Source organism: Amblyomma americanum, chromosome 4, assembly GCF_052857255.1.
Source record: "Amblyomma americanum isolate KBUSLIRL-KWMA chromosome 4, ASM5285725v1, whole genome shotgun sequence".
In the NCBI taxonomy this organism is placed as follows: Eukaryota; Metazoa; Arthropoda; class Arachnida; order Ixodida; family Ixodidae; genus Amblyomma; species Amblyomma americanum.
In genome coordinates, this window is record NC_135500.1 from 209,642,593 (window position 1) to 209,669,361 (window position 26,769).

Here is a 26,769-nt window from a genome sequence, read left to right on the forward strand (position 1 = left end):
CCTCCCTTTCTGAGTGATTAATACTAATATTGCGGCGGGACTAACAGAAACCGTCCCGCCCCTGCCACTAAGTATAACGGGCTTCAGTGATCAATACTGTGAGGATCAGTGGCGGGCAGGAACACGCGCATTCCACCAGCACCGCGCGTCGACCGTCAGATATCTATCAACTTGCTGTCAACCGCGGCTGACTTTTTCGCGCTGTTCAAGTATCAGACCAAGCACAATCATAAGCAGATATAATATCACGGCAGCGCGAAGGTTAGTAACGTCTACGCGATTAATCAGTGCCCTTGACAGCTGATTTAATCGGTTCACTGATCAAGAACGAAGCGCTTCAAGATTGCTCTAGCTAGCTGAAGTGCATATGAATACCACCGCAATCAACAAAATGAGCAGGGTTTAAACGACCCTATGCTCTTCAGTTGCCAGTGCTCACCTATGCGGCGGAAACTTGGGAGGGTAACAAAAAGGCTTGAAACTAAATTCAGGACAGCTCAGCGAGCTTTGGAAAGGAAAATGATAGGGGTAACGCTAAGAGACATACCCACCCGCGGCGTTAAGACACAAAGAGTAGAATGGGCAGAACAAAGAACCCAAAAGAAAACGAAAGTTAAGGAAGAGAGATCAGAGAACAAACGCGAGTCGATGAAAGGAGATAATTATATTACTCTATTTAGGTCATATCTGCGAAGCATGCCAATGTCTGGTGCTGGCAATGGAGTGGTGAGGACGGAGGTACGGCACTTTCAGTTGTACAGACCTGCTTAAAAACATAAAATGCACCAAAATTAGCTTCATGAAAACCTAGAGCGTGGGTTTAAACAAGTCTCATCTCGATCACAGCATGGACGACAAGAAGAACGCGCTTAGCCTCAAATAAAATACAGCGGGAGCTCGGAATGCTTTTGGCAAGCGCGAGCGGCCATAGGTACGCCGACGCCTTGCTTATCTTGCTGTGGCTGTAGCGCCTGCAGCATCCATGCACACCGCGCCATCGCACAATCACGGATCCCAAAGCACCTTCGTGTCACGATTCGGGCATTCGCTAACCTATTTCGCTGGCTTCCGACACAACGTCCACGTCTACCGCTAAGCTGGCCCCTGTGCAGACCATTTTGCTTTTCAGCACACGGACCTTTGCCCGACGTTTCGCCGGCGCTATTTTAAGCCTCCCAAGAAGAATTCACCAGGGAGTAGTACACCTTTTGCCAAAACTACGCGCAGTGTGCAGTTGACAACGTGACGCGAGGAAATACTGTCGCGATGCTTGTGAAAACTGTTACGAATTTGTCCGTCGTTGCATTTTTAACCACACTTCCGTCTTGTCATGCGTTTCCGCCCAGTTCATGTAGCTCGGGCATGCACCACGAACCTCGATAACCCTTTGCCGCAAATGGTGGAAGCGTTATGGAGAGAGAGGATAAACTTTATTTGAGCCCCACGAGAGGAAGGCTCCCTTCCGGGGCAAGTGGGCTACTGTCGCTTGGTGACTTGATCTCTTGGAGCTCAGCGACCTGGTCAGCTCTCTCTGTGAGCAACTTTTGTTGCCACAGGTCCTAGCTGCGCAGCGCCATCTCCCACTGCTCTTCTGTGGTTATTCGGCTCAAAGGGTTCTTACTGCAGGCCCACATAATGTGGTTGAGGTCCGCGTACTCCCCGCAGCTTTTGCATTTCACAGAGCTGGGTGAATTTTGGTTAGTATTGCTGGGCGTGGGAACGTGTACGTTTGAAGCTGCCTGAGAGTGGCTGCTTGCTCTTGCGTGGGGCTGGGATTGGGTTATTCCATTCTGCTCCTTTGACAGAAAGTCGTGATTTCATCAAAGGTGAGTAGACGGTACCTCGATGATCTGGCCTCGGGGTTCCGGAACGCCCGTGGTCCCGCCCGGATAGTTCTCGGCGTTTTCGTTTCCTGGGGGGCCTGAGTGTGCTAGGGCCCATATTAGTTTCTGGATGGTACTCGCGGCTGTCGGTGTACTCTGCCTTTGATGAAGTTAATATCGCAGTTTTTGAGTCGCTTATTATGATCTTTCCCTCTGAGACTTGTATGGTCATGGCGTATGCTACTGCTGCTTCTTCAGCTTCTTCCGGACTGTTCGTTGGTATGGCCGCAGCTGCTATGCGTTCTCCCGAGTGGCCAACTATAGCCACAAGATATGCCTTTGTGTGCCTGTATTCGACACCACTAACTTGACGTCTTTAAGTCTGTTGTGTATATTTGCCGCGCGGGCTTTTCTTGTTGTGCGATGGGCGCACGCTTTTTTGGGAGGGGTGGTATAATCGGGTAGCGTATACGTGCTAATACAACCCAGTGGGGCTATGAGGCGTGCCGAAGTGGAGGGTTAATAATAATAATAATTGGTTTTTGGGGAAAGGAAATGGCGCAGTATCTGTCTCATATATCATTGGACACCTGAACCGCGCCGTAAGGGAAGGGATAAAGGAGGGGATGAAATAAGAAATGAAGAAAGAGGTGCCGTAAAGGAGGGCTCCGGAATAATTTCGACCCCCTGGGGATCTTTAACGTGCACTGACATCGCACAGCATACGGGCGCCTTAGCGTTTTTCCTCCATAAAAACGCAGCCGCCGCGGTCGGGTTCGAACCCGGGAACTCCGGATCAGTAGTCGAGCGCCCTAACCACTGAGCCACCGCGGCGGGTCAGTGGAGGGTTCCGAAGTCCTTTTCAACCGAAATTGTGCTTGGCAGCCGAGCGCGCCATAGCTGCTGAGCCACCGCGGCGCGGATCACAAGCACTGTCCTACCTCTACGGATACAAATGGATTCCAACTAAGCATCGTCAAGTTCTCGCCGAGGGCGAGGCAAGCACTCTCCACGATGCGTTGTGCCCCATGCTCCACACAGCTCTCAGCAGATGCTTCAGAATGATCTACCCATGTGCCGAGGCGATGCTGCACGCCCGAGTACACACCATTTCGACATTCGATATGAGCACAGCATGATACACGATGGTTACGTAACCAGAGGCCGTTGCCCGGATCATGTCGATGGTATGGCGAAAATAAAACCGGTTATGGCGAAAATAAAACCCGGGCAGAAACTGATAGATCGTAGCCCATTGCCGTAGAACGATATTCGGAATTACAAAACGAGCTCACATCGCACTTCAACAGCAACCTTGTTACACAGTACGGCTCCTTCTGGTCGCTGCAAGCACGTGCGCGCTTAGGAACCGTTGTGGGTAGAGTCGGACGTCGCTACTTTTCAATGCGTACTGAATCACACGAAGTTACAGGTCGCGTTGCGTTACCCGTCAGACAATGTACGTACTACGTAGGTAACAGTGATCACAGCGGCAACAAAAAAAGAACACAATTTTTACTGCTAAAGGAAGTCCGTGGCTGAAGTATTACTTATATCACAAGGATCTGGCACAATTTATTTCCGGGGTACGCCGGACGGATCCGATCGGTGTACTTTTTTTTTTTATCAAAGAAAGGCAGTTTCATGAGCGATCGACAGACAGATGTTGCGTAAGAAGCGTAAATGCGATAAGTTTCGGCCTCGCTCCCGTGAGCGAAATATTCCAGTTGCTGGTGCGTCTACCTGGCCAAGTGAAGAAGTTGGCTCCTGAGTTCGAAGGCGACGTAGCAAATCACTTGGCCTGTCTTCAGCAACGCTTACAGCTGGCACATCTTATTTTAATTGCAGCCTGTCGCCAAGGTTAATTTGGAGGTAGCGACATCCTGGTATCGCGGGCGTTTTATTCTTGCTCGAGATACGCGCAATGCAGCGACGGGAAGAAGAAAACACTCCAACACTGCCGACAAACGGCCAGGTAACGCAGTCAATTTGGCAGCCATAAAGAAAACAAAGCAAGAAAACGTCCGCAGACTCCGTGTATTGCCACACAAGCAAGGCGCCAAGCAAAAGACTTGCCCCTCGAATTATTCTAAGACTTGAACCGCAGCCAGCCAGGCCACTCGCTTTAAAGTTTAAAAAAAGGACGCGCTGCACCCGCGCTCAGGCCGGGCATGCCGCGAAGCCCATGAGGTATCAATATCAAGTCGGAAGAGACAGTCGGTGAGCGCTGTCGTAGTGGGTCTTTAGGCAGCGCAAGAGTTCGCGCACAAGGCGCGTCACACGACTCACGCGTGACACGCGAGTATAATTAATATAACAGAAACTGAGCACAGGCGAGCGCGCTGTGTGGTGTCATGAGCACTGAACAGATGCGCACAAAGCAGCGAGCTGCTCGCCGAAAAAGACAACGTGCCAACATGCAGCAGCGGCGCGTAATACGAGCGACCGGCTGTTCATCGATCACGTAGATGCGGCGCCGTAGAGCGCCAGCGCATTCCACGCACGGCTCAGCACTCGGCGACTGATATAAATGAAAAAAGTATATTTGCGATTCTTATCAAATGCGCTGAGACACTTTTTAGGCATCAAAAGCTGCATTCGCGAAAGCTGACATCGTTTTTTTTCCCGCCCAGAATTCTGCGGGCGGATATATAACGGTACAGGAACTCGGAGACTTCCGCGATCGGATAATACGCGCGCGTTAGGAAGCGGCGGGATCAGAGGAATAAAAGTTGATTTCACGTACCGAAAAACCTAATTCGCTGGCAGTGTTGTCCCCGAAGGAGGCGACGTTCAGGTGGCTGCTTTATCCCGGTCTGACACCCGGTTATAAACCGAGCGGTTGGGCGGAAAAGTCAGAGCACATCCCAAGCGTCCTCCGGGCGAAGACCGACCACATGGTGATCACGATGCACTTGTTGCTGCAGCAGCCGCCGGCTGTTGTGCTCGGGAACCGGAAAGGACCTGGTGCTGAGAGTCTTCACCCTTGGAACGAGAGTATTTTAATGTTTGCGGTGTTCGGCAGAGGGCGCTGCAGCAGTTGTCAACGAAAATGGCGATGGACGATCCTGCTGCTAGTCTTCAGAATTACCAAGTTCAGCTTCAGCAGGTAATAAAGCTCATAATGCCTTGTTGTAGGTGCTCAGGCTAGTTATGTCAACCTTTTTTTATGGCATGGGGTGTGTTGTGGAGCGGGAATTTTTTGTTCCGATCATCTACCACAACGGTCAGCTCTCATTGTTTTTCGCAGCTGGTTCCGCTTGTTCAGGTCGAAATTAAGGAATGTTTATCTGAATGGTGATGTCTCGACGTTACTCATGTATCTGCGGATATGTAACGCGCTCCGTAATACTCATGTGTCTGCAGATGTATAACGTGCTCCGTAAAACGAGAAGTCGTGCACTAGTGTGTTACCGAATGCTGCGCCATCAGATCCGCGATAAAAGGATCAGAGTATTTTCTAAAGATTTTGCTGCCACTGCGATCTTGTACTGTACCGGAGAATTTAGTATCAGTAACGGCCCGCAGAGACATCTTAGAGAATAGCATGCCGCTACTGCGGCAAAAGAACTCAGGTTACCATTTCAGGCTCTCGGAGGTTAACGAATTTTTGAGATCCGGTATGTAATGTATTGTGTGTTGCGCATGCTTCTGAAGCGTTCCTGAACTGCTTAAACCGGTGAGTAAAGCTCAGGAGTTGACGTCCTTTTCCATTTCAGGTTGAAGCTGCTCTTACAAATGACCCGGACGACAAAGATTTGTTGAAACTAAAGGAGGACCTCCTTGTAAGTGGAACCTGTGAATCATATTTGCGATGCCCTTGTGCCATGTCTAATATCGACTCTTCTTTCTGCTGTGTTTGTATCTTACGGGAAATAGGAAGTTATAAGCCTGACATTGAACCTGATCAGCACAACAGAGGAACCGTCATCTTCTGAAAAGCAAGATCACGGTGAGGGTCCTAAGCATTCTGGAGGAGAGGCATCATCGTCCAAGGATGAAGGTGTTGGCTGGTTTCCTGGGGACAAGTGCCTGGCACTGTGGAAGGACGGACAGTAAGTTGTTTCATAGTGAAATTAGAAAGACGCACATAGCATGGAGTGGTTTTCTGAGTGTGTAAACACGAAGTTTTGGAAAGTTTTGTAAACACAAGTATAATCATTGCACTGCTTTTACTGTACAAATCTTCCTGATATCTCTGTTAAAGAACTGAATGCAGTTGCTTAGGCCTCTTTATGTGCATGTCTGCAATAGCGTTACTCGTTCTAGGCTTTCAGTTGACATGCCAAAATGGTAACTCTGAAGTTGGTATAGTTGGCACACATAGCTGAAAAACATCATGAGCTGCGTTGAACAGACAGTTGCAGTGAAAGTAGTGTATGGCCTCTATTATTTCTTTGCAGATTTTGTTTCGTGTTCTCAAAGATATGTTTTGATTTGCAGTTTGCTTTCCAGCCATAAGTTACTTAGGGACTTTGCAGCCTGAAATTAGGTCAACTAAAACAAACCTTTTCTCAAGTCTCAGGTCATTCATTAATTTTTACCAGAATGTAGGATCTCCTGTACTGTCTATCAGCTCACGAAAAATAGTGTGGCATTGGTTGGTCCTTGATAAAGGGATAGCCGCATGTGGGAAAGGTTTTTGATGCTAGAATGCACTGTGTGACAAATACGTCATCCCATTGCAAGCCAGCACTGTAACATCAGACCTCTTCGTAGGGTGATAGTGTTTCATAAGGCAGCACAAACCGTTCTCGCTCAGCATTGCTTTGTTATTATACCTCACAACAAAACAACGCAACAAAATAAATATACCACTGCACAGCTTATTTTCTCAGTACTGTTCTTCCCGTCAGGCAGGAGCACAAAGATGTGGCAACCTGCCAATGTCAGCCAGCTTTGGTGTGGTCAAGCTGTAAAGCGCAATATGGCCTAGAGAACACAATGATTGACAGTGCTCAGGCAATTGATGGCTGGCCTGTTAGTGTTAAGGAAATGGCTGAAGTGGCTGCCCTCTCTATCGCACCAGGCAGGAATCATCTTGTGCACCATACTAACGACTGGCCAGTACAGCTTTTTCAGAGAAGAAAGAAGCCAGTTCAATAGCTGCTACTAAATTCAGCTTTATCGCAGGCCCACACTGCAGCTCCGTTGCCTCTGAGCTGGCGAGGAGCCTGCAGGGGCTGCTTATGTCACCTCCCTCTTTCAGGGAAAGAAGGGTCTCCCCTGTGGGACTACTTCATGAATAGCTTTTTGCTGCAGTTCTGCTTTCATGGCCATATATATATATATATATATATATATATATATATATATATATATATATATATATATATATATATATATATATATATATATATATATATATATATATATATATATATATATATATATATATATATATATATATATATATATATATATATATATATATATATATATATATATATATATATATATATATATATATATATATATATATATATATGCGCGTAGCCGTAGGTAATGGTGTGTTTGCGTACACATAGTCATAGAGCTGTGCTGATCAAGCCTGCTCTCTTTGTGTGTGCATTGTTCATTGCTACCATCTGTGCTTCTTAGAATGGACCTCGGTCTGCTACCGTTGTTACCAAGTGGCCTGCATAACAGTGTAGTGAAATTTTGCAGCTTCATCATGCATTAGCAAGTTTTCCTGGCACTGGCTAGAAAGATGTGCCGAGGGCGTGGCACATTGTCTTCGCTTCCCAATTTATCTGGAACAAACAGCTTTATTTCTGCCCTGAAACCAGTGGGCGTAATTCCATTGAACAGGTAACACAGCTCGTAGTGGAGATTTAAGAAGATGGCCCCTTTTCTTATACATACCAGTTTGAAAGGCAGCTCTTTGAAGTATTCTTATCACTTGCATAGCAACTAAAAATGTGAAATGAACCTTTTTGTGACCAAGAAGCTTGCTGGTTTGAGCATGCTTTGGAGTAAAAGAAGTCGAGTCTTTTAAAAAAGAGCTTGTAGATGGCTTCAAAGTGCAGCTTAGGAAAGCAGGCAGTGCCTGCTGTGTAGGAATCTTTTTACTCTGTGTTTTTCTTCACACGTCCTGATAAAGAGCTGCAAAAAGCATGGTTTACAGTGGTGTAAATGGGTACAAATTATGCGGTACATTCTCATCTAATCAGTGATATCTCATTCAGCAATGCTTCCTAGCACAAATCTGCTGCATGAAACCCCCACTGCTGGCATTCACGAGTCTGACTGAGAGTCTTTGTGTCTGGATAAAAATGTTCAGTATTTGAGTTTCAGCACTACCAGATTTACTATGACCTCTAGGCACGTATCGTATCGGCAAGGAGGAGGGAAGAGGGGGGGGGGGGGGGGGGGGCACTTTCTGCTTTCCTCCTCAAAGCCACCTTAAGCCCTTCCTTCTTCAAAAAAATTTCTGGCTGAATGCCTGATGACATCGCATACTGCCTTTGGTCTGCCTTTGAGGCTGTCATCGTTTTGTGTTTGTGGAAAGTGCATCGGCTGAAAGCATTAGGGCATGTGATGGTAATATATGTTCCTGCTTATCTTCTTTGGCAAAATATGTCTTTTCATGCACGTTACTTTTTTTGCCTTGACCTTTATTTGCAAATATGCTAATAAATGTGGGGTTTTGATTCGTGACACTTGCTGAAAAGAATTCCAATTATTGCACTTGGCCAGGCCAGGTTTTCTTTTCAACAGTATTTGCTCTTTTGAATAAGTGAATGCCCATCCTGCCTACTTCAGTAAGTGCTAGCAAAAGCTTGTTTTGCGAATAAACTTACCGAAAAGGGTGTTTCTGCATTCCTATTGACGTGGCGCGCAGCAGTTGGTATGTTTGTGACAATGGTAGTTCTAGCAAGATTGCGTGTATTGTCACTTTGAGTGCAGTGTATTTGTTGTACTGGCTGCTATTATAAGACATTAGATTAAAATTCCTGTTGGGCCAGATGTCTTGGAACATTGTAGGTAAAATATTTGGGGGGTTTGTTGCAGTACCCTACAAATGTTGTGGGCAGCCTTTATTTTTGGCTCTCCTACCTAGGCAAACATCAGAGAAGAGTACTTTACCCTCAACATGCCAACCCTGCTCCACCAATAGGCCACAAGCTGTGTAGTCTGGTGTTCTTCTGATCTTAGCCGGGTAGACCAAGCTTGCAAAGCAAACGTGCTGCGTGCCTCAGTAGCCTGGTGTTCCCATAAACCAAACTGAGGACATCAAACCATTGGTACTGAAGTACTATGATCCCAATAGCTCAGCATCTGTGAGCTTTGCTGCATTCTGAGTCTGCTTTATGATGATTGGAGTCTTGCTCCTGATCACATTGTCGTGTGTTTGATCCCAGCCGTAGTTGCGATATCTCGATGGAGGTGAAATGCAAAAGTCTGCATGCTGCGCTACGTCGGCACTTGTTAAAAAGCCCCATGTGGTCTAAATTAATCTAGAGCCCTCCACTATAGCATCCCTCATAGCTCATGTGGACTTTGGGACCCCACAATATGCAATTTGCTGTGCAATGTCTTGCTCAAGATGTGGATCATTGAGCAGCTAATCAAGCACTCTTAGCTTAGCTGTACAGCTTCCTCCACGTTGGCCTGTTGGTGCTTGAACTGCATCAGTGAGACTGGTGCCACTCAGTCTCGCTGCATACATGTCTACTTGTGTGTGTGCTTTATTTATGTTAGGGTAAGAGTGCCGCTAGTTTTTTTTTATTTATGCTAGCTTTGAGGTATCACTGAGCTGCCCGTCTTTTAAAGCTGCTGTTTCTGTATCTCTTGAGGCTTTTGATGTCGCATCAGCTTTCCTGATATGCTGCTTATGCTCATACGATGCTGCCAGTGCAGCACTTATGTTGCCATGGTCTTCACCCTTCATTCATAGGGAGTGGTTGTGTGAATCAGAACTGCATGTGTGTCAGCATCTCATCGCAGTTCACTACTGCCCCTTCTTTCACTCCTCTCTCAGCTACTCCTTTCCTTCCTTCCTTTGCTCAGTCTTTTTGTGAAGCCATGGATTCACAAGTGCTGGTGACGACAGGGGAAGGGTATTCGTATACTGGTCATAGCTTTTAAATATTGTAATCACATCTGAAAACATAGCATCAGCTATGGCTAGAAAATTGCGCCCTCTGTTGCCGGGCGGCCGTGGAAGGACCTATATTTTACTTCTGTCTCTTCCAATAGGGTCATTGTAACTGCAATTCTAGTGGCATCTACGCAAACTCAGTACAGAGTAGGGTCACGCTCATCTGTCGGGTAGAGACTGGTTGTTGGGTTCATGTGAATGTCTTTGGGTTTGTTGTGGTGTGGGGCACAGAGATGAACTTGCATACAAGAGGTAGACTGACTTGCTAGATCCACCCAGCAAGCAGCAAGAATACTGACATTTTTTGGTTAAAACTGAATTCAGACAAATGAATTTGTACTTTTATTGTTGTTGTTTTTTTCGGTTTCTACTGGAGAAGTCCAGCCCCTAATTATATTCAAAACTTGCTCTTCAGGTTGTGTAAAGGGGTGAGTGCAGATTTGTAAGTTTATGCTATGAGGGAGTTCTTGCTATGAATGAGATGTGAAACTTCTGTTGGTAACAATAGTTCCTTGGCTTTTAATTTATTTGAAATTGCGGGAAGTGCACCGATGCTCAACTGAAATCACCAATTGCTCATTTCTACAGCTGGCAGAGCTTTTTACATGGCTGCATGGTACTACTTCTATCTCATCTCTTCGGTTACCCAAATCTTTTGTTAAATTGAATTAATGCTTTCCTCTCAACTTCACATGCTAATTCTGCATTGACTGTGCCCTCATTGCAGGTATTATGATGCCACGATAGATGACATTATTGGCGATGGGCAAGCCACGGTAACTTTCACAGCATACGGGAACACAATAGTCCAGAAGGTAAGGTCCTCGTTTCTCGATATGTCTGGCACTTATTGCCCGAAAACGTTTTTAAAACATACCCACGCTGCAGAGCAGCCCCAAATGACAGTGTCGTTGCTGAGGATTTTGGCTGGTGTCATCTGGACTGTCTTTTCTTTCATTTCCGAATAACAACCTCAACAGCGTCAAGAAAGAGAGCGAAGGGCGGTTATGTAGGCTCATGACGTCGGATTTAGCAATGGAGCCATGATGAAAATGTAGGTATCCCTCTGAAAACAAAACGCGAAAAAGATGAATGGAAGCTGTTTTTTTTTTTTTTCTTCTAAGCCATGTGGAACAGTGTGACTGCCGATTTTGTTGGTTCATTTGCCTCTTACAGTCTGCGGCCGCAAGATGGGTTTAAAAATGTAGGGGCAGAATGTAGCAGTTGGTAAGGAAGACTTTTTGATTCTATGCAATTAGCAGCAGAGTTTTACTTGTACATTCTGTTTTGTTGAATGACTTTCACTGTCTACAGATAGTGAGCAGTATTGAGCCTTCTCATTCCCTTAATCATGAGGCATTTGTTTCAGGTTTGCAAGCTAATTTTGTTTCAGAGGTTAACAATGAGTAACTGTCAGTGTTAACTGTAACTTCACTAGTACATCAAGCACAGTAATGATGCTATCACAGTATCCTCATGGGAACGACACACCTTAGTTCTGGCTGTTCAGTTAGAGAGTGGCTAGGAAGCAGTAAGTGCCAATAGAGGTCGCACACTGAACACAGGGCTTAACCTTGTGGCGGAGATATTTTGTGAAGTGCAGAAAATGCGATGGAGTGCCAGTTTGTCAGCAACTGAAACACTTGCTATGTGTGTTGAGGTCATACTAAGTAGGACTGTGCGAATTATAATTAGTGAAATGAAAGTGATTGCATTGTTGCTGAGTGATTTCAGAGAATTGTGGTGAAACTTGGCGTGTACCCGAGTGCCATCTCTGGTAGGCCGTACCTGGAGCACTGTTTCAGTTCATTATATGCCTAGTGACGAGCCAGTGCTCTTCGGAAGGTACATATTTAGAATGGGCTTTCATTGTTAGCCTTTTACTTGTTTTTTTTTTTTAGAAATGGCTATACATATCACCACTATTAGATGCAGTCTGTGCACTGTCACCAAGTGGTGTACGTCTTGGAAAATTTGCATCTGATAATTTATACCACTTATTTAAACTTCGAAGACTGTGCCTTACCTCATCCTCCAAGCTCGAACTTGAGGGAACAGCATTCTTTTGTGCCGTGCCTGCTCGACACCTTGAAGATTCGCTAGGGACACTCAGAAGAGTTATTCGCTTGTTTATTACTTCATCCTCTCCTCTCTTTTTGATGACAAGTACCACAATTCAGTAACTTTCAAAAACAGTCAGCGCCAGTCATGTCCACGGAGCATGCCCTATGGTGGCTCCGACTCCTCCATCAATGTTCCTCTTTGCCCTCAAAGTCAGAGTCTGCACACTCTCCCTGGCCGTCTTATGCAGTGCACATTCTGCAGTGAGTTACACAGGCTTAACAAATTCACACAATCGATCCAGCTTCCCCGTCGATGCCAGATGCCACATTACGCCATCACCGCCACCGCTGGATATGCAGTTGTCCTTTTATGACAAGCACATGTTGAAAAAATTTGTCACTACATTACTTTGCCCAATACATTATCCTCAGCTGTCGGCCTGAACCGAACCCGTATGCCTACACTGCTAGCAAGACTGCGTTGCACCCTTTGTGCCCACAAAATTCTCTCGAGTCCCTTGACGTCTCCTGCCCTTTGGGAAGTGCCGAGAGGCTTCGTCCTCTGTGTTGACAGCTTCGGTCATCAACACAGTACCTTGATGACCGCCATGTCCCCGCCAGCCGCTTCCGGACCTCTAGGTCATTGGCTTGCCTGGTGCAATGCACTTCAAAGCAGTTTTATTTTTAATGTGTATGCAATCTTTGCTTATAATGCGATTCAATATCACATGCTTTTAATCTGCTTTTCAGAACCTTTGAACATTTGCACATTCCTGCATAATATGACCTCAATGTAGTCCACACAGGGCCTGTCAAGCTTCTCTGCAAACTTTTCTTGCGAAGCTGTCTTTTAACCAGCTGCGGTTTTAGGCCAGGTGATTGACTTGCACGATGGCAAAATTTTTTCCTGTTTGGACCTTCTCTAATGTCTCTCGTTTTCCCCCTCCAGCTGTCTCAGCTGAAGGCCCACAAAAACAAGCGGTCAATGAATAACGTCATTGAAGGTGGACCCAAAACCAAGTAAGAATTTTTGTGTTTAAGATTTAAAGCGCCCACAATCATGTTTTGTGTCCCTTGGTTGCATATAGGAAAAGCTTGTTAATTTACACATGAATAATGTGCATTTATGAATAATGTAGAGTAAGTGTACACAACTAAGCTCATTAGTTTGTGCACAAACTGGTTTCCCAGTTGATAAATTGAACTGCATGTAGCTATAGCTGCCATGGTGGCGGTCGTTTTTCTTATTAGGAGATATTTGGCATGGGAGTGGGCTCTTGGCTAAAGTTTCTTTGGAGCATGTGCTACAGCCAGAAACAGTGAAAACGTCTTTGGTAATTTGCTGTGCACAGTAAATGAGTTCTAAGGGTGTGCTATTTCATAATGTCTTTGTTGTCTGCTTGCCACTGACTGTTCGCTGTGTGGTGGTTACGTCTCTGTGGCCTTGAGCAGTCCTGTGCCATGCTCTGAAGAAGAAGGTGGCGATTTTGCAGAAGGACAACAAAGGGAAGTTATGAGATTGCAGCAAACAGCAATACTCAGCAGAGCAGGCTGTTGACATCTGTTACAGGAAGATAGCCAAGGACGTCCACAAGGACACAAAAATTTCAGCCTTGAAGGAAAAAGTGCTGAGTATGTTTTATTGGGTAGCCAATTTTGCACTGTGTTTTAACATCTCTTATTTCACCGCATCTAAGGGCCATCATAGACGAGTACCATGTCGAACTAGTAGCTGGCTAGAAGTCCAACATGGATAACAACATAGGAGGAATAAAAGGCTAAGGGCCATTGTTGTCGCACATTGATGTTGAATGTTGTGCATCTGTTCTGCAGTTTTGAAGCTGAATGATCCTCCCTATGTATTTGTGTGCTTGAACGACAGTGATCACACTACATGATGAAATGTTAATAGTAGGCACGTGTAGTGGAACCTCATTATAGCAAACAAGTGAAAAAAAATCTTAAAGGACTATACACACCTCATTTTATTGCATGTTTTCTTCTTTCAGATGATGTGTTAGACATTAGAATACATGGATCACTGCGTGTTTTTTGCCCACAACCACTAAATAATGGTAAATTGAATTGCTTCTCACATGCTGTTTCGGTTACATAACTGAACGATGGCTATGACGTGTAGATGTGTAGGTCACATGATGCACAAAAAAAACGGCAATATAAATGCGGATACGTAGCTTTAACTCACTACAGCACTTGAACCAGCCTGCTTCAATACCTAGAATTACAACAAACGATGTGTCAGCAGCTCTGTAGCTGTTTTTTTTTCTTTTTGTGCCTCACATGACCTAAACATCAAAAACCCGTCATAGGCATCGTTTGGTTGATGAAACCAAAACTGAAACTGCATGAAAAAGAAATTCAAATATAAATTATTTAGCGGTCGTAGGTGAATACCACGTGGTGCTCTGTTTATGCCAATGTCTAGCACTTCGTTTGAAAGGAGAAAGCACGCAAGCAAAAATTTGATGTCTATAGTCAGCTGGAATTTCGTTAAAAACACATGTAAGTGTAGCATAGTTTAACCAGTAAAGGAACGGCAACTCAAGTGATCCTTACTAGAGGAACGGGAAGACCTTTTTCAGTTTTATTGCCCTTTAGAAGGCGTGCGTGGCGATTCCAGAGGCCGCAAGAAACCCAGCGCCAGTTAGGTTGGCTTCTCTGCCCAGTATCGCTAGCACACAACTGTGGCTGGTCAAGCGCGTCTTACGGTGGTTCCCCATATCACAGCCATGTCACACGGAAAATGATAAGTCGGAGCTAAAGCAATAGCCATTTTCACCACCTCCTGGGACAGCCAACTTGAGCGCATGGTGGTTACTGCAAGGCAACCGGTCACGCCGCTGCTTCTAGGGCACTGTCGATGCAGTGCAGGAGGCATGAACACATGTTCACTGCCTGGCTAGCAACCCTCTATGGCGCTGTTGGTTAGTGCGAAAGGTAGTTCTACACACACTGCAAGCTGGATTTCAGTCACTCAAGGATAGATGCTTTGTCAAGGGGGGGAGGAGGTTTTTGTCCTGTATACGTTGGAAAACTGGTGGGTACCCGTCAGCACTGGGAATCGAACCAAGCACCTCCAGAATGCGTGGTGGATGACTTGGTAAACGGGTTTAGGATCAGCCAGGATGTGCTCAACTTTCAAAAAGTAGGAGCAAGTAAGAGGTGATTAGAGGATGGATGGAAAAGGAGAAGAGAATAGTTTAGGTAGCGGAAAAGAATTGACGTTTATTCTGGAAAAATTTGGTGTCCTAGGAATGAATAGCTAGGCAACAATTATCACCACCCCAATACAAAGGGGATGCTACTAATTATCACTTTCTTTGGATGTTTTTGCTCATCAAGAATACTGAAGAATTTTGAATTAAAGATATTTGGATTGATTCAAATAGTGACCGTTTTTCCAATTTCTTGCCTGTTTTAGCGAATAATCACACAAGTCTCCATTGTGTACATTTACATGGGGTAGCTCTTCGTGAGCAGGAATGCCTTTGGCAATGATACTACAAGTGGCATGGCTCTTCTGTGTGGCCATGAAGTAGTGCTGGTTTCGCCGTTTATGTCGTGAAAGCTGGTATGTTTGAGAATTGCATTTGTTGATATTAAATTGGAAGCTTGAGGACTGCCCTCACCGAAGTGTGTTCTTGCCCGAATTAAATCTGCCTTATTGCCAGGTGGCTCACCTTAACCTTGAAGAGGTCGTTAGGCATATTTGTTAAACCTTTGCCTTTTTTAATATGCTGCCATCTTTACTAGCCTCTGTTTCACTAGGGCAGCTACAGTCGCATCTTTGACAGTGCCACCATTCCCTTTTTTAATCGTACTTGAGGAGAAGGTTTTTTGATGACACAAGGTTGGTTGAGTACGGCAACAGTGCACCGGGCCTTCTTCGGTGGTTTCCATTTGACTAGGAGACAGGCAAAGCTGCGCATAGACAGAGCATCGGCAGCTTAGATGCGAGATGCTTTAGAAACCCTTTCGCGTTGATTTCCTATTGTTAGGTGCAGTTGCTTTCACCGAAACAAGCAGCTGCATTTTTTTGAGGGAGGAGAAAGCGTCTCGTTGCTTTCCATGTTCTTTTTTTTATGCCGCCAGTCATAAGCCATTGTTTTCTTCTCTATTCAGGAAGCAGTTGTTGCTTGCAGAGAGGGAATACAAAAAGAAGAAGGCTCAGAAGAAGGCTGTGCGCCTGAAGCAGATTGAGGAGGATCGAGAGAAGGAGAAGAACAAGTGGCAGGAGTTCAACTCAAAGGTATGCTGCTTTCACGGCCATCTTGCGGAGGGGGGCACCCTACAGGTGTCTTTATTCATTCATCATTCTTGTGAATTGCCTTTCGACTTTGGCATGACACGTTGATCGTCCCGGAATGGGGAACTTGATGGAGGGTCACGTCACATGTGCTTATTGTCGCCAACCGGTCAAATCTTTTTGGATGCTATGTATTGTGAGTGCCTAGGTTTAATTGACAACATTCGTGTCAGCTGGCTTCCAGAACCTAAGCATTGTTATATTTTGGAGTGCAGTTTTGCAACCTAGTGTTAATAAAAAAACTTTGGGGCTGTATTTTGCAATGGTTCTTTTCGCTCTTCATTACATAAAACCTCGTTAATTTGGCCCCCATTAATTTGGAAATTGGGATAATTCAGCGTCCCCACTACCTCCCTTCAAAAATGTACATAGCCCTATGGCAGCAAACCTTTGTTAATTTGGCACAAAATTGCATGCGCACCGGTTAATTCGGACCGGCGGCAAGTCAAGAACGGCACTGGTATACAACTGAAACAAGTTTTTAAGCACGCATCGCTACTGTCGTCACTTTTCAAGGGCCAGAAACGCCAAGAATCGCTTTCCTTTCCAAAAGCGTGCGAAAGGTGGCGCTGCTATACATTCAGATCATCGTCGTCCAAGGATCATCACCATTACTGTAGACGGCTGACACTGCTCTGTTCCGGAAACGCATCGCTACTACAATCACTTTTCAGGTGACAACAGACGAGAAATGGTAGTCCATGTGCAGTCAGAGCGGCCATATTGTGTTTTCTTTACAAGGTGTGGTGTGTTGTCTGTGCATGAGGTGGTGTTGCTCTTTATTACAATGGCGGTACCAGCAAAGCACGCAAAATATGCGGCCAAGGACTTATCAACCAAGGTGAAAATCCTGAAGGCACTGAAAGACTGCGCTTCTGGAGAAGAAGTTATGCGCCAGTTCGACGTGTAAAGAAGTACGCTATCGACATACTTGAGGAATGAGGCTCAAATAGTGGAAGCCTTTGAGAGCGAGAAATTTCATGCTGGTCGGAAGCATCTATGAATTGCAGCCCACCCAGCCCTGGAGGAAGCATTGTTGCGCTGGATTGCCGCTGCACGTGACTCGAAGCTGCCATTGAGTGGACCACTCATCTGCGCGCAAGCAGAAACCTGTGCCCTCCGAATGAATATTGATTCATTCAAGGCGTCAGAGGGTTGATTTGCGCGTTTCAAAGGCTGGCATGAACTTGTTTTTAAGACCGTGTGTGGGGAGAGGGGTAAGGTGGATGAAGAAGCGGTAAAAGATTGGCAATATGTCCACCTTAAAGAGCATGTGACAGGCTACGACCGTAACGACGTCTTTAATGCCGACGGAACGGCACTCTTTTTCAAAGCGCTGCCAGATAAAACAATAGCATTTAAGGGGAACCTGTGCACTGGCAGTAAAAGGAGCAACGAGCGGGTGATAGTGCGGTTGGCAGCAAACATGGCAGGCACGGAGCGCCTTCCAATTCTCGTCATCGGGAAGGCTCTGAAACCGAGATGTTTTAACAACATCAAAAGACTTCCCGTCGAGTACCGTGCAAACCGGAAAACATGGATGACGTCAGAGGTATTTCGTTCCTGGTTGCAGGAGCTGGATCGACGCTTCAGTGCCAAGAAACGCAATTTGCTTTTCACAGTGGATAATTGCACCGCACACTGCAACATTCTAAATTCGAAGGCGATCCGGCTGGTGTTCCATCCTCCCAACACTACCGCTGCTCTTCAACCGATGGACCAGGGAGTTATCGAGTACGTGAAGAAAAGGTACAGCAAGCAAGTGCTGGAACGAATGCTTATCTGCATGGAGTGGAAGCAGCAGTACAACATCACGCTTCTGAGTGCGATCCATATTTTGGCGCACGTGTGGGTGAACACGCTGGCACAAGTGGTGTCGAACTGTTCTAGGCACAGTGGATTTGTGTGGTCTGAGACATCCGAAAGCCTGGAGTCTGCAATGCCAGAAGAGGAGGAGGACGACGGGGCATTCGTTGGCCTGCTCCCCACCGAAGTTCCGCTCGCAGACTACGTTGCCATCAATGACGGCATTGTCGTCGCCGGCCAGTTGGGCGATGACAAGATCATCAGCGATGCCCTTGGTGTGGCGGGTAAGGCTTCTGATGAAGACGACCCATGTGGTGTACTCCCGGTGCACAGTACTACAAAGAAGCCGCAGATGCTTTTGCTGTTTCAGAGGAGTTTTGCTATGGTGCTCCATGCATCACGCTCGCACTGGACGAATTGTTGCTCGCACGAAAACTAGTCCTTTCTGCCCAGCTATCCGTGAAAAAACAAACGAGCATCACTGACTTCTTCTCAAAGTGAAGATATGCAATAAAAGAATTGTAAATGTGCAATTTTTGTTGTTCATTCGATAATTCGACATTTGAATCATTTTTTTTACTCCCGTGAGATCCGAATTAATGATGTTTTAGTGTATTTAACTTCCTTGCTGGTGTTTAGGTCTGCCTTTTTTTGTGGACGTTGGAGTGACATTGCTTGTTTGTCTCTCAGGTATGACATCACATGTTGCAACTAACTTTGGTGAAAGGGCAGAAGAATCAACCGAGGAAAATAGTTATGGCTAAATAACAGTCCCTGGCCTTCTTGCTGCACAGTGATGAGTCACCCTAGTGGGAGGACGTTTATGGTACTAACATGCTTTTGAACGGTATTTACAAAGCACACACTTCCTTGCCATGGTGAAAGTTGCAATGGCAGTGGCAGTTATAATCCAACAAAATTTTTATACTTTCTGCTAGATGATGCTGATATTTGCTGGAAAACATTTCACGCAAACAGCTTCTCTTAGTGTCTTGGTACGCCTATCATTTTTGGTGCTCATTTCCGTGCAGCTGTTTTGTGCAGAGTTCATCGTTTTTGCTCAAAACTCTTGGTACAATTCACTCCTTTAGATAATGTGAGTGTGTGATGCAGCCTGTAGTGCTGAACAGCTTTGTTTCTTGTGCTAACTACATGTGTGACAGAGGGGTCAGTCTTGTCTAGTACAATGCATATACAGTCGAGCCCACATATAACGGCCCCACTTAAGATGAACTTTTGCTTATAACGAACGAGACCTGCGCGACCGTCAAGATATACATTGTTTCAATGGTACAAAGTCATGCGTACGTCATTAAGCCCCCCTGGTCGGTTACAGAGAACGGACGGCGTAAACCCGGCACCGCGATGCGAGATAGCCTGCCTCCTACCCCTTTGTGCGCCCGGCACGCGGCATGTTTTCCCGAGCCTCATCGCGGGTGAACTGCCCGCGAATTGCCCGTTCTCGAGCGAGCTACCCTTTCCCCGCCGAAGTGCCTTCCAAGATCGCCCTCCCATTCTTCCTCCTAATTCCGCTCCCCTCTCCTTACTCTCTTGCAAATCCGCGCGCGGCCTCCGCAATCAACAGCCCCACCGCCGGATGCCAATCGCGGAGGCCACGCTTCGTGAAGCAGGCCTTCCGTGGGAGCCTAGAGGTGGCTTGAACTGACGTTCACGGACTATATCACAGACGCTCCTCATTGTTCTCTCCGCTGGCGCTGTGCGTCTGTATCTTTAGCTTGATTGGCTTGATTGCCGCCTGTGCATGTGCGGTGCGGATGTTTCGTTGGCTTCATTCAAATCTCGGGCCCTGGTTGTAATTCGGGATGGCGGACGGGAGTACCGTGCCCATTTCCACTATATTCGGCGGTAGAGATGATGAAAGCGGCCTGGGCGGAGGCGACTGCCACTGGTGAGCGGGCGGAACTGCTTCGGACGATGACCAGCCCGGCGGCGATTTGTGGCAGCGTGTCATCGATTTCGACATGGGGGCTCATTACATTGCTTGCAATGATTCCATTTCTGTCAATGGCGATGCAGACACCGCGGAACTGTGCACGGACGAGGGCATCGTTTCTGAAGTGCCGGACGAGAGACGCGGAGGAATCAGATGAGGATGAAACTTTGGAGCCAGCACCCATAAGCGTGCCTGTAGCAGTGAGCTACATAGAGAGCCTCAGACAACTTGTCTATGCCAAGGGCCTCGGCGATAGCACACGTCTGCTTTAAATAAACTGGAAACCTCCCTCATCGGATCTGCACTGCAAAAAAAGAAGTCCATCACGAACTTTTTCTCAGAGAAAAAATTGTGTTTTGACAAGCAACTGTCTTTAAAGCTGTGGTCCACTTACTACGAGCTTCGGGATATAACGAACGGACGCTGCGTGACGTTCATGTTCGTTATAAGTGGGCTCGACTGTAGTACGGCAGCAATTGTGCTCTCTGAAGTCATTATTAGTGTTAAATGCACAACTGGATCTTTGTGCTGTCTGGAGTCGTGCTAAAGCCGGAATAATACAAACCTGCAACTGTTTGTGGGCCTTTCATGCTCTGTCATTGGCAGCGGACTTCAGACCCATGTAAATTGAACTTCACTTGTCACACCTGTGATCAACAGTATTACATTTGTTATTATTATTGAACATCTTGTAATCCTTGGACTTGTTCGGAATCTGGTCCTTGTCACAGGTTTGTGCTTAAGTATGAGAGACATGAGCTTCATTACTTCATTTGTGCTTGAGTATGCAGCTGCTTTTATTAGCATATTCTCCACCAGGGGCTGTTCTAGTATCACACTGAGGTTATTGATGGAACTTAAATAAGTACAATTTATATTTAAGGAAAAATGGCAAATTTATTTGGAATAAATTTGACAATGGTTGGCGAAATATAGAGAAAATGAGAAAATGAAATACCTCGCATGGCGGCATGCTGGGCAGAGCTTTTAGCTTGGGTTGCTACACTGAATAGCATCGCGCTTTGAAGTGATAGAGAGAGGGCCTGCATTGCTCCACTTGCTGTCGCTACATCTATTGCCTTCATTCAGTCATCCGTTTGGCAAAGACCTGATTGCTGCTTCATGCATGGAAGTGTGCTCTTTGGTGTGTCACTTCGCTCTTGGTGTCGCAAGTCGTGCCAGTAGCAAAATTGTGAAAGCAGGGGTAAGTTCAAGCTTGGAAAGGGATTTCGATTGGTGCTGGAGCGGTGAACACCTCTCCCCATCTTTGTTAAGGTTGATGGCGGTCATCGTCGCACTTCATCACCTGTGGTACTGTCTATCAAGCACACGTTGATGTTGGCAGGTTGTAGAACTTTACAAGCTATAAGTAATCGTGTTTGGAAACCTTGGATTTTCTCTTTTTGACACACTGATTAAATAACTTATTCAGCCCATATTTATGGTGTCTCAGGTTTGCCCATCACACCAGGTTAGAGAAGAGGACAGGGGGAGTGGATATTTTTTGCGTTGCTTCACAGGCTGTTGCATTTTTGCATTGTGCATGTAATGAAATGCCAGAACCACTCTCAGCACTTTAGGTCATTCCTTCTGTGTGCATAGTGTGGCTGGGTTTGCCCTGTGGCTCCTTGGTTTGACCCCGGAAACGATGGTATGCTCGTTAAAACTGGTTTTGAAGCTACCTTTGTAACAGTGCAGCCCATGTCCTTGCACTTTTAACAATGGAAAGTTTGCAGCTGTTCATGTTTTTATTTTTTTCAAAGAGAAAAACAAAGGTACACACTGTTGCACTTAAAATTTGCTTGTGTGCAGTGCATTAATGCTGCACTGGATACATTCTACGTTCATCACGCCGGCGACAACATGACAGCTTGTATGATTATGCCTCTCCTGGGCCTTTGTGTTGGGTCGTGTGCTTTGCAACCTCAGATTTGATGGTAACAAGCACAGTTGGAATGGGTAGTCTTTCTTTTCCTGCTGAAGCATTTCAGAGCCAATGATGTAGTTTGTTGACCCATCGTACCAAGGGGCTCATAAGAGCAGTGCCTGTAGTTTTCACTGTTGCACAATATGTACTAGCACAGCTGTCTGCTGCAGTCAAACTCTGCTACAGCGAAATTTCCTCCACAATGAAGTATTTCCAATTCCCCATCAGCAAACCATACAAGTCAATGCACTTATTTCCCACCACAACGAACAATTTTCGGATGAGGCTCCGCTTTAACGAATTTGTTTCCGAGTAAGCAGCCAATTTTTTTTTTTTTTTTCGCGTCAACAGATGCCTGCATCATGCCCGTATCTCGTTTAAGTTTCACCTAAAAACGGCTGCGAAGTCAGTGTGCAGTTTCCTTGTAGCTGACTCCACGTAGAATTGGAATTGTGCAGACATGTGCACATAAAGATGCAATGCGACACACGACTGCCTGCGACAGTTTTGCCGAATGCTCGGACTGCATGCTTGCGAACCGCGGCCGCTGGTGTGAGGCAGCTTTTGGCTTTCTCACTCGCTTCGCTGACAAAGGCATAAACGGAAATCATCTCTGCGTTCATTTCAGTGTGAGGTTATGTTGATGGAAACTGATGAAAATGTTGACAAGCAGTGGCTAGTTCCAAAGCACTTTTTCTGAGGCCTCATTGTGGAGCATGTTAGGGTTAGCGATACTGAGAAAGTGGCACACTGCGATCCGCTGCCGCCCGGCATGCCAGTGGACGGCACATCGTTGTACGAAGCCTGACGCCAGCTAGGGTGCACTTTAATCTCGCTTTTGCACCTTAGACGAGATCGTGGTTACGTTTTATCTTTGTTTTCTTCTTTCTGAAGCACTTCGGTACTGACCTGGTGCAGGCACAGTTGCATAAATGGCAGTGTGACGATGGTTCTGTGTGGAGTCTCAACAGAACAACACTCGCAAAGCACCTTCGAAGAATCGGAGAAACTGCATTTATGGCACGTCTTGATTTCTAGGTGCGTGCAACTCCTATTTAGCGTGTCTCTCTAACATGCAGTGACACGAGCACTCGGGCGCCCACTCCACACCGAAATGCCCCCAGGCAGTGCGGTCGCGGTACCAATTCTCGCAGGACAAAAGCAGGGGTGCTTTTATGGCACCTAGAGAAAAAAAAATTCTAGTTTTCACAGCCAGTGTAGTGAGTGCGTTTATATGCGTCCATTGTCCGAGATTTCCAGTGTGCCGATTTCGAAACAGCAAAAGACCAAAGCTGACAGATTTTTGGAAACTAAATATTCGTAAACTGACCAGTCCAATCTGCCAGTGTACTCTGATTTCACGACAAGAAGCTTTGCTTCAGCAACATTTTTCGGAGAGTCCAATGACTTTCGTTCTAGTGAGATTTTACTGTATATCTTTTCTTTGGCCCCCGGAAGCTAAAAGTCAGTGGCATGTTTTTAATTAAGAGGTGCACGTCAGCAATACTACACATCAGATGTTCATAAGAAACATTTTTTTCCTTATTCTTGTGGTTTTAACAATATAGAAAAGCATTTTTTCAAGAGAATTTTCTCATAAAAAGAATTAGGTGGCATGCTTGTGCTGCATTTCTTTTTCCTAGCAATACATTTACATTTAATAGCTGCTTTAGATCAAACTGATCAAACTGCCTACTGTTTAAAGGGTGTTGAATTTAGTTCCTATCGTAAATTGGATACATATAAAAAAAAAAGTTAATTTCCTGGGCATACTCATAGGTACTCATTTCGTTACCCCTGATGGAGCTACATGGCAGGATGACTAGCTGCACGAAAAGAAAAGGGAGCTGCTGGTTTTATTGTGAATATTTTATCTGCTCTGTTTTCACTTGACAAGCTCGTGCAGCAATTGTTATTTAAGGCCAGTAAGTTAAATAAAGGGCTTAGATGAATAGTGGGGAGTGCTGAATAATAGACTCATGTTGTCGGGAGGAAGTGCACAAGTCAAACTCCTTGACAGGTGCTGACATGTAATATCAGTGCTGAATATTTTGTGGAGATATCGGGAACAGCCTTCCACCTTGCACTCTCACTTTGCAAATGCAGCATCTTCGTTCAGTAACCACTGAAGGGGCTGTGCTCGAATATCGCGTCTGCGCTCACCAACCGCGGAGGGGTTTTTGCTCGAGAGAAAAAAGGGCTGAGGGACAACAAAGCGTATGCACTTAGTTGATGTTTAGTACACTTGCAAATAACACAGGGAGTGTGCCAGCTAGTTATAAAACAGCAACAAGGCATTCCTTGGAAATAGAAGGGTACATAAAGGGCTTCCAACTTGTGGTCTGGGGCAGGGGCAATTTCAGCAGCGAACTTTTGCACACGCCAAGAATGGTGGCCAGGTCTTCCCATGCATGCTGCATTTCTAGGATTACAGCCTTCCCCCGGCATTGCAGGGGGAGTGGGCAAGAGCACATGTTTGCTTCGCACTCTTTGCTGCCTATAACCAGAAGTCGAGCGGCAGGGCATGACTGATCACCTTCCATGCGCCTTTCACGTAAGGTGACAAGAGCGTGCAGCTACAACCACTCGTGACACTTGCGAGACCCTGAAGAGATTCTCACTAGCTCCACGGAGTTCCGCGCCCCTCACCCAGCCAGTGCTGTCTGAACACATGATGATGATGATGAATGTTGGCCAGATTGAGACAAGGGGGAAACAGGTTTTCCACAATGTATCACAGCCTAGAAAGCAGCTAAAAATGTTGTCTGGATATGTTACCTTTCAACTAAATTAACTTGTTTTACAGCAGCTGCCATTCTACTATTACATTCTTGTTAGGGCAGGTATTTTTATTTCCCAACATCAAGAGCTGAAGTCATGGTCATTCTGCTTGTCTTCATTAAGCTCTGCAGTGTCGGAATTTTTGCACAGAGGTTAAAAAATAAATATTAGGGCGAAGCATGTGGTTGCCTCATTCATTGTCCACCTTTTTTTTTTCTGCGCAGTCAGTTTCTTGAGACATGCATTGAGGCTTTGTTTGGCCTATGCTAGCTCATGTGTGCTTGAACCGTAAGCGTTATGGCTTTGACATTAGGTGCTGCTCAGTGTGTTGTCACATCATCACCTCCTACCTTCACTCACGTTTTTCTGCCATTTCAATCTCCTCAGTGTAAAGTAGATGGCCAGAGGCAAGTTCCTCTGATAGACCTCCTCTCCACCTTCCTGGCATTGAGCCTTTACATCTTTTTCAGTTTTCAACACGAGTTGTTATGTGCTATGCGGCCAATACAATTACACCTTGCGTTTCGATCTCTGCACCAGGCCTTCAGCAAGAACAAGAAGGGCCAGGTGAAGAAGAGTATCTTTGCATCACCAGACAACGTCAACGGCCGGGTGGGCGTAGGCACCTGCGGCATTGGTGGCCGACCCATGACAGAGTTCCACCACCAGGAGAAGTGGCGCAAACAGAATGCTGCAGGCGGCCAAGGGGGCACACCCATGCCCACACCTGTGGGCACTTCTGGACTCACGGCCTTGCCCACCTTCACTATGCCACCAGGAATGGCTCCACCTGCACCACCATCCATATTCTGAGCCATGTAACCCCCACCCCCACCCCCAACCTTCCCCCACCACCCTCCAGCTGCTCCTCTCTTGGGGCTCATACGTGTTCATTTTTCCCCTTACCTGCCTATCAAGTTGCAAAGCAGGGATTGCACTTTTTTTCCATGGTGGTGCAGATGTGAGCCTGTGCACAAGATTTCTGATTGGTGCTTCTAATGGATTCCTGTTCATTGTTTCGTGCTTGGATGTAAATATGGAATATGTGGAAACACCTGCTTCCCAAACTGATCAGTAAAGAAAGTTATGGTCTCTTTTTGTAAATTGTGTTTTCTTTTTATTCAAGAGCCTGAGTATTTTTCTATGCGATCTCTGCCTTTTGTTTTTACAAGGACTGCGCACCGCTAGTAGCATAGCTCGCATGATACTTTTCCCAGTTTTGAGGGCGTCTGATGAAGATTAGAGCATTAAAAGTGCCGATTGTTGGAACTTTTTTTGTAAGTTCACTTCAGTTTTTTGCCGTATCCCTTTCAAGTGCAAATTATGATCCACTGCAGAGAAAATTTTCATAATTATAGATTTTTGCAAGGAGCATGCCAGGATAGTGCAGAGAGAATTTCAGCCTTCCCCAATTATTGATTATGCAGTTTCCCTCAGGTCCTCATATATCCGCGTCCTGATTAAGTGCTTTTTAACCTTTTCAGGCACATTGTACACTGTTTTGTACACAGCAAACTCTGCTTTTTCTCTGAGTGTGCTGCACCTAGCAGTGATTTTGTTTCAGTTGAATTTAGCGTCCTTGTTGCAAAAAAAATAGGTTGTTAGTGCCCATTACTTAGTAACAGTCCTGAAAAAGCCGAAGGGTCTCTCTTTGAAGCCTCCACCTTTGAGATGAAATGACCTTGGCCGAATTTGACTGCCGGTGATCGTCTTGTGTGCTTGGGTGGAAGACAGGCTTGGCTTAGTGTCAAAACAGTATTGACCCACCTTCAAAAGTGGGGTTGGCCCAACACCGAAAATTTGAAATTGAGGTGCCCCACGTTCCGAACCAACCTGGGACGCTCTCAGATTGGGTTTGGCCCACCCCCAAAAATTTGAAAAATTGAGCTGACTCACGTTCGGAACTGTGCTTTTACACATTTCTTGCTTAGCAATGCTAAACCGCCAGCCATTTTTTGTGCCATATAGCAAACTCGGTAAATAA

The 26,769-nt window shown here is 45.8% G+C and overlaps 2 protein-coding genes across 7 annotated transcripts in view; one reads left to right on the forward strand and one right to left on the reverse strand.

The window, feature by feature from the left end:
- NaPi-III (Na[+]-dependent inorganic phosphate cotransporter type III) overlaps positions 1-4,803 on the reverse strand; it is a 68,837-nt gene extending 64,034 nt beyond the window's left edge. For 3 of the 6 annotated variants that reach the window (XR_013313893.1, XM_077663224.1, XM_077663221.1), the window contains exon 1: positions 4,570-4,803. The gene's annotated coding sequence lies outside the window, so the exon portion shown is untranslated. The remainder of the gene's footprint in view (positions 1-4,569) is intronic. The other 3 variants (XR_013313894.1, XM_077663223.1, XM_077663225.1) reach the window with 2 other exon arrangements.
- Positions 4,804-4,828: 25 nt separating this feature from the next.
- Spf30 (survival of motor neuron-related-splicing factor 30) lies at positions 4,829-25,889 on the forward strand. The gene is made up of 7 exons (XM_077663226.1): positions 4,829-4,932; positions 5,543-5,608; positions 5,703-5,878; positions 10,655-10,742; positions 12,940-13,010; positions 16,134-16,260; positions 25,326-25,889. The coding sequence occupies exons 1-7, from the start codon at positions 4,876-4,878 to the stop codon at positions 25,596-25,598; spliced, it is 858 nt and encodes a 285-aa protein (XP_077519352.1). The 5' UTR covers positions 4,829-4,875; the 3' UTR covers positions 25,599-25,889.
- Positions 25,890-26,769: the final 880 nt, after the last annotated feature.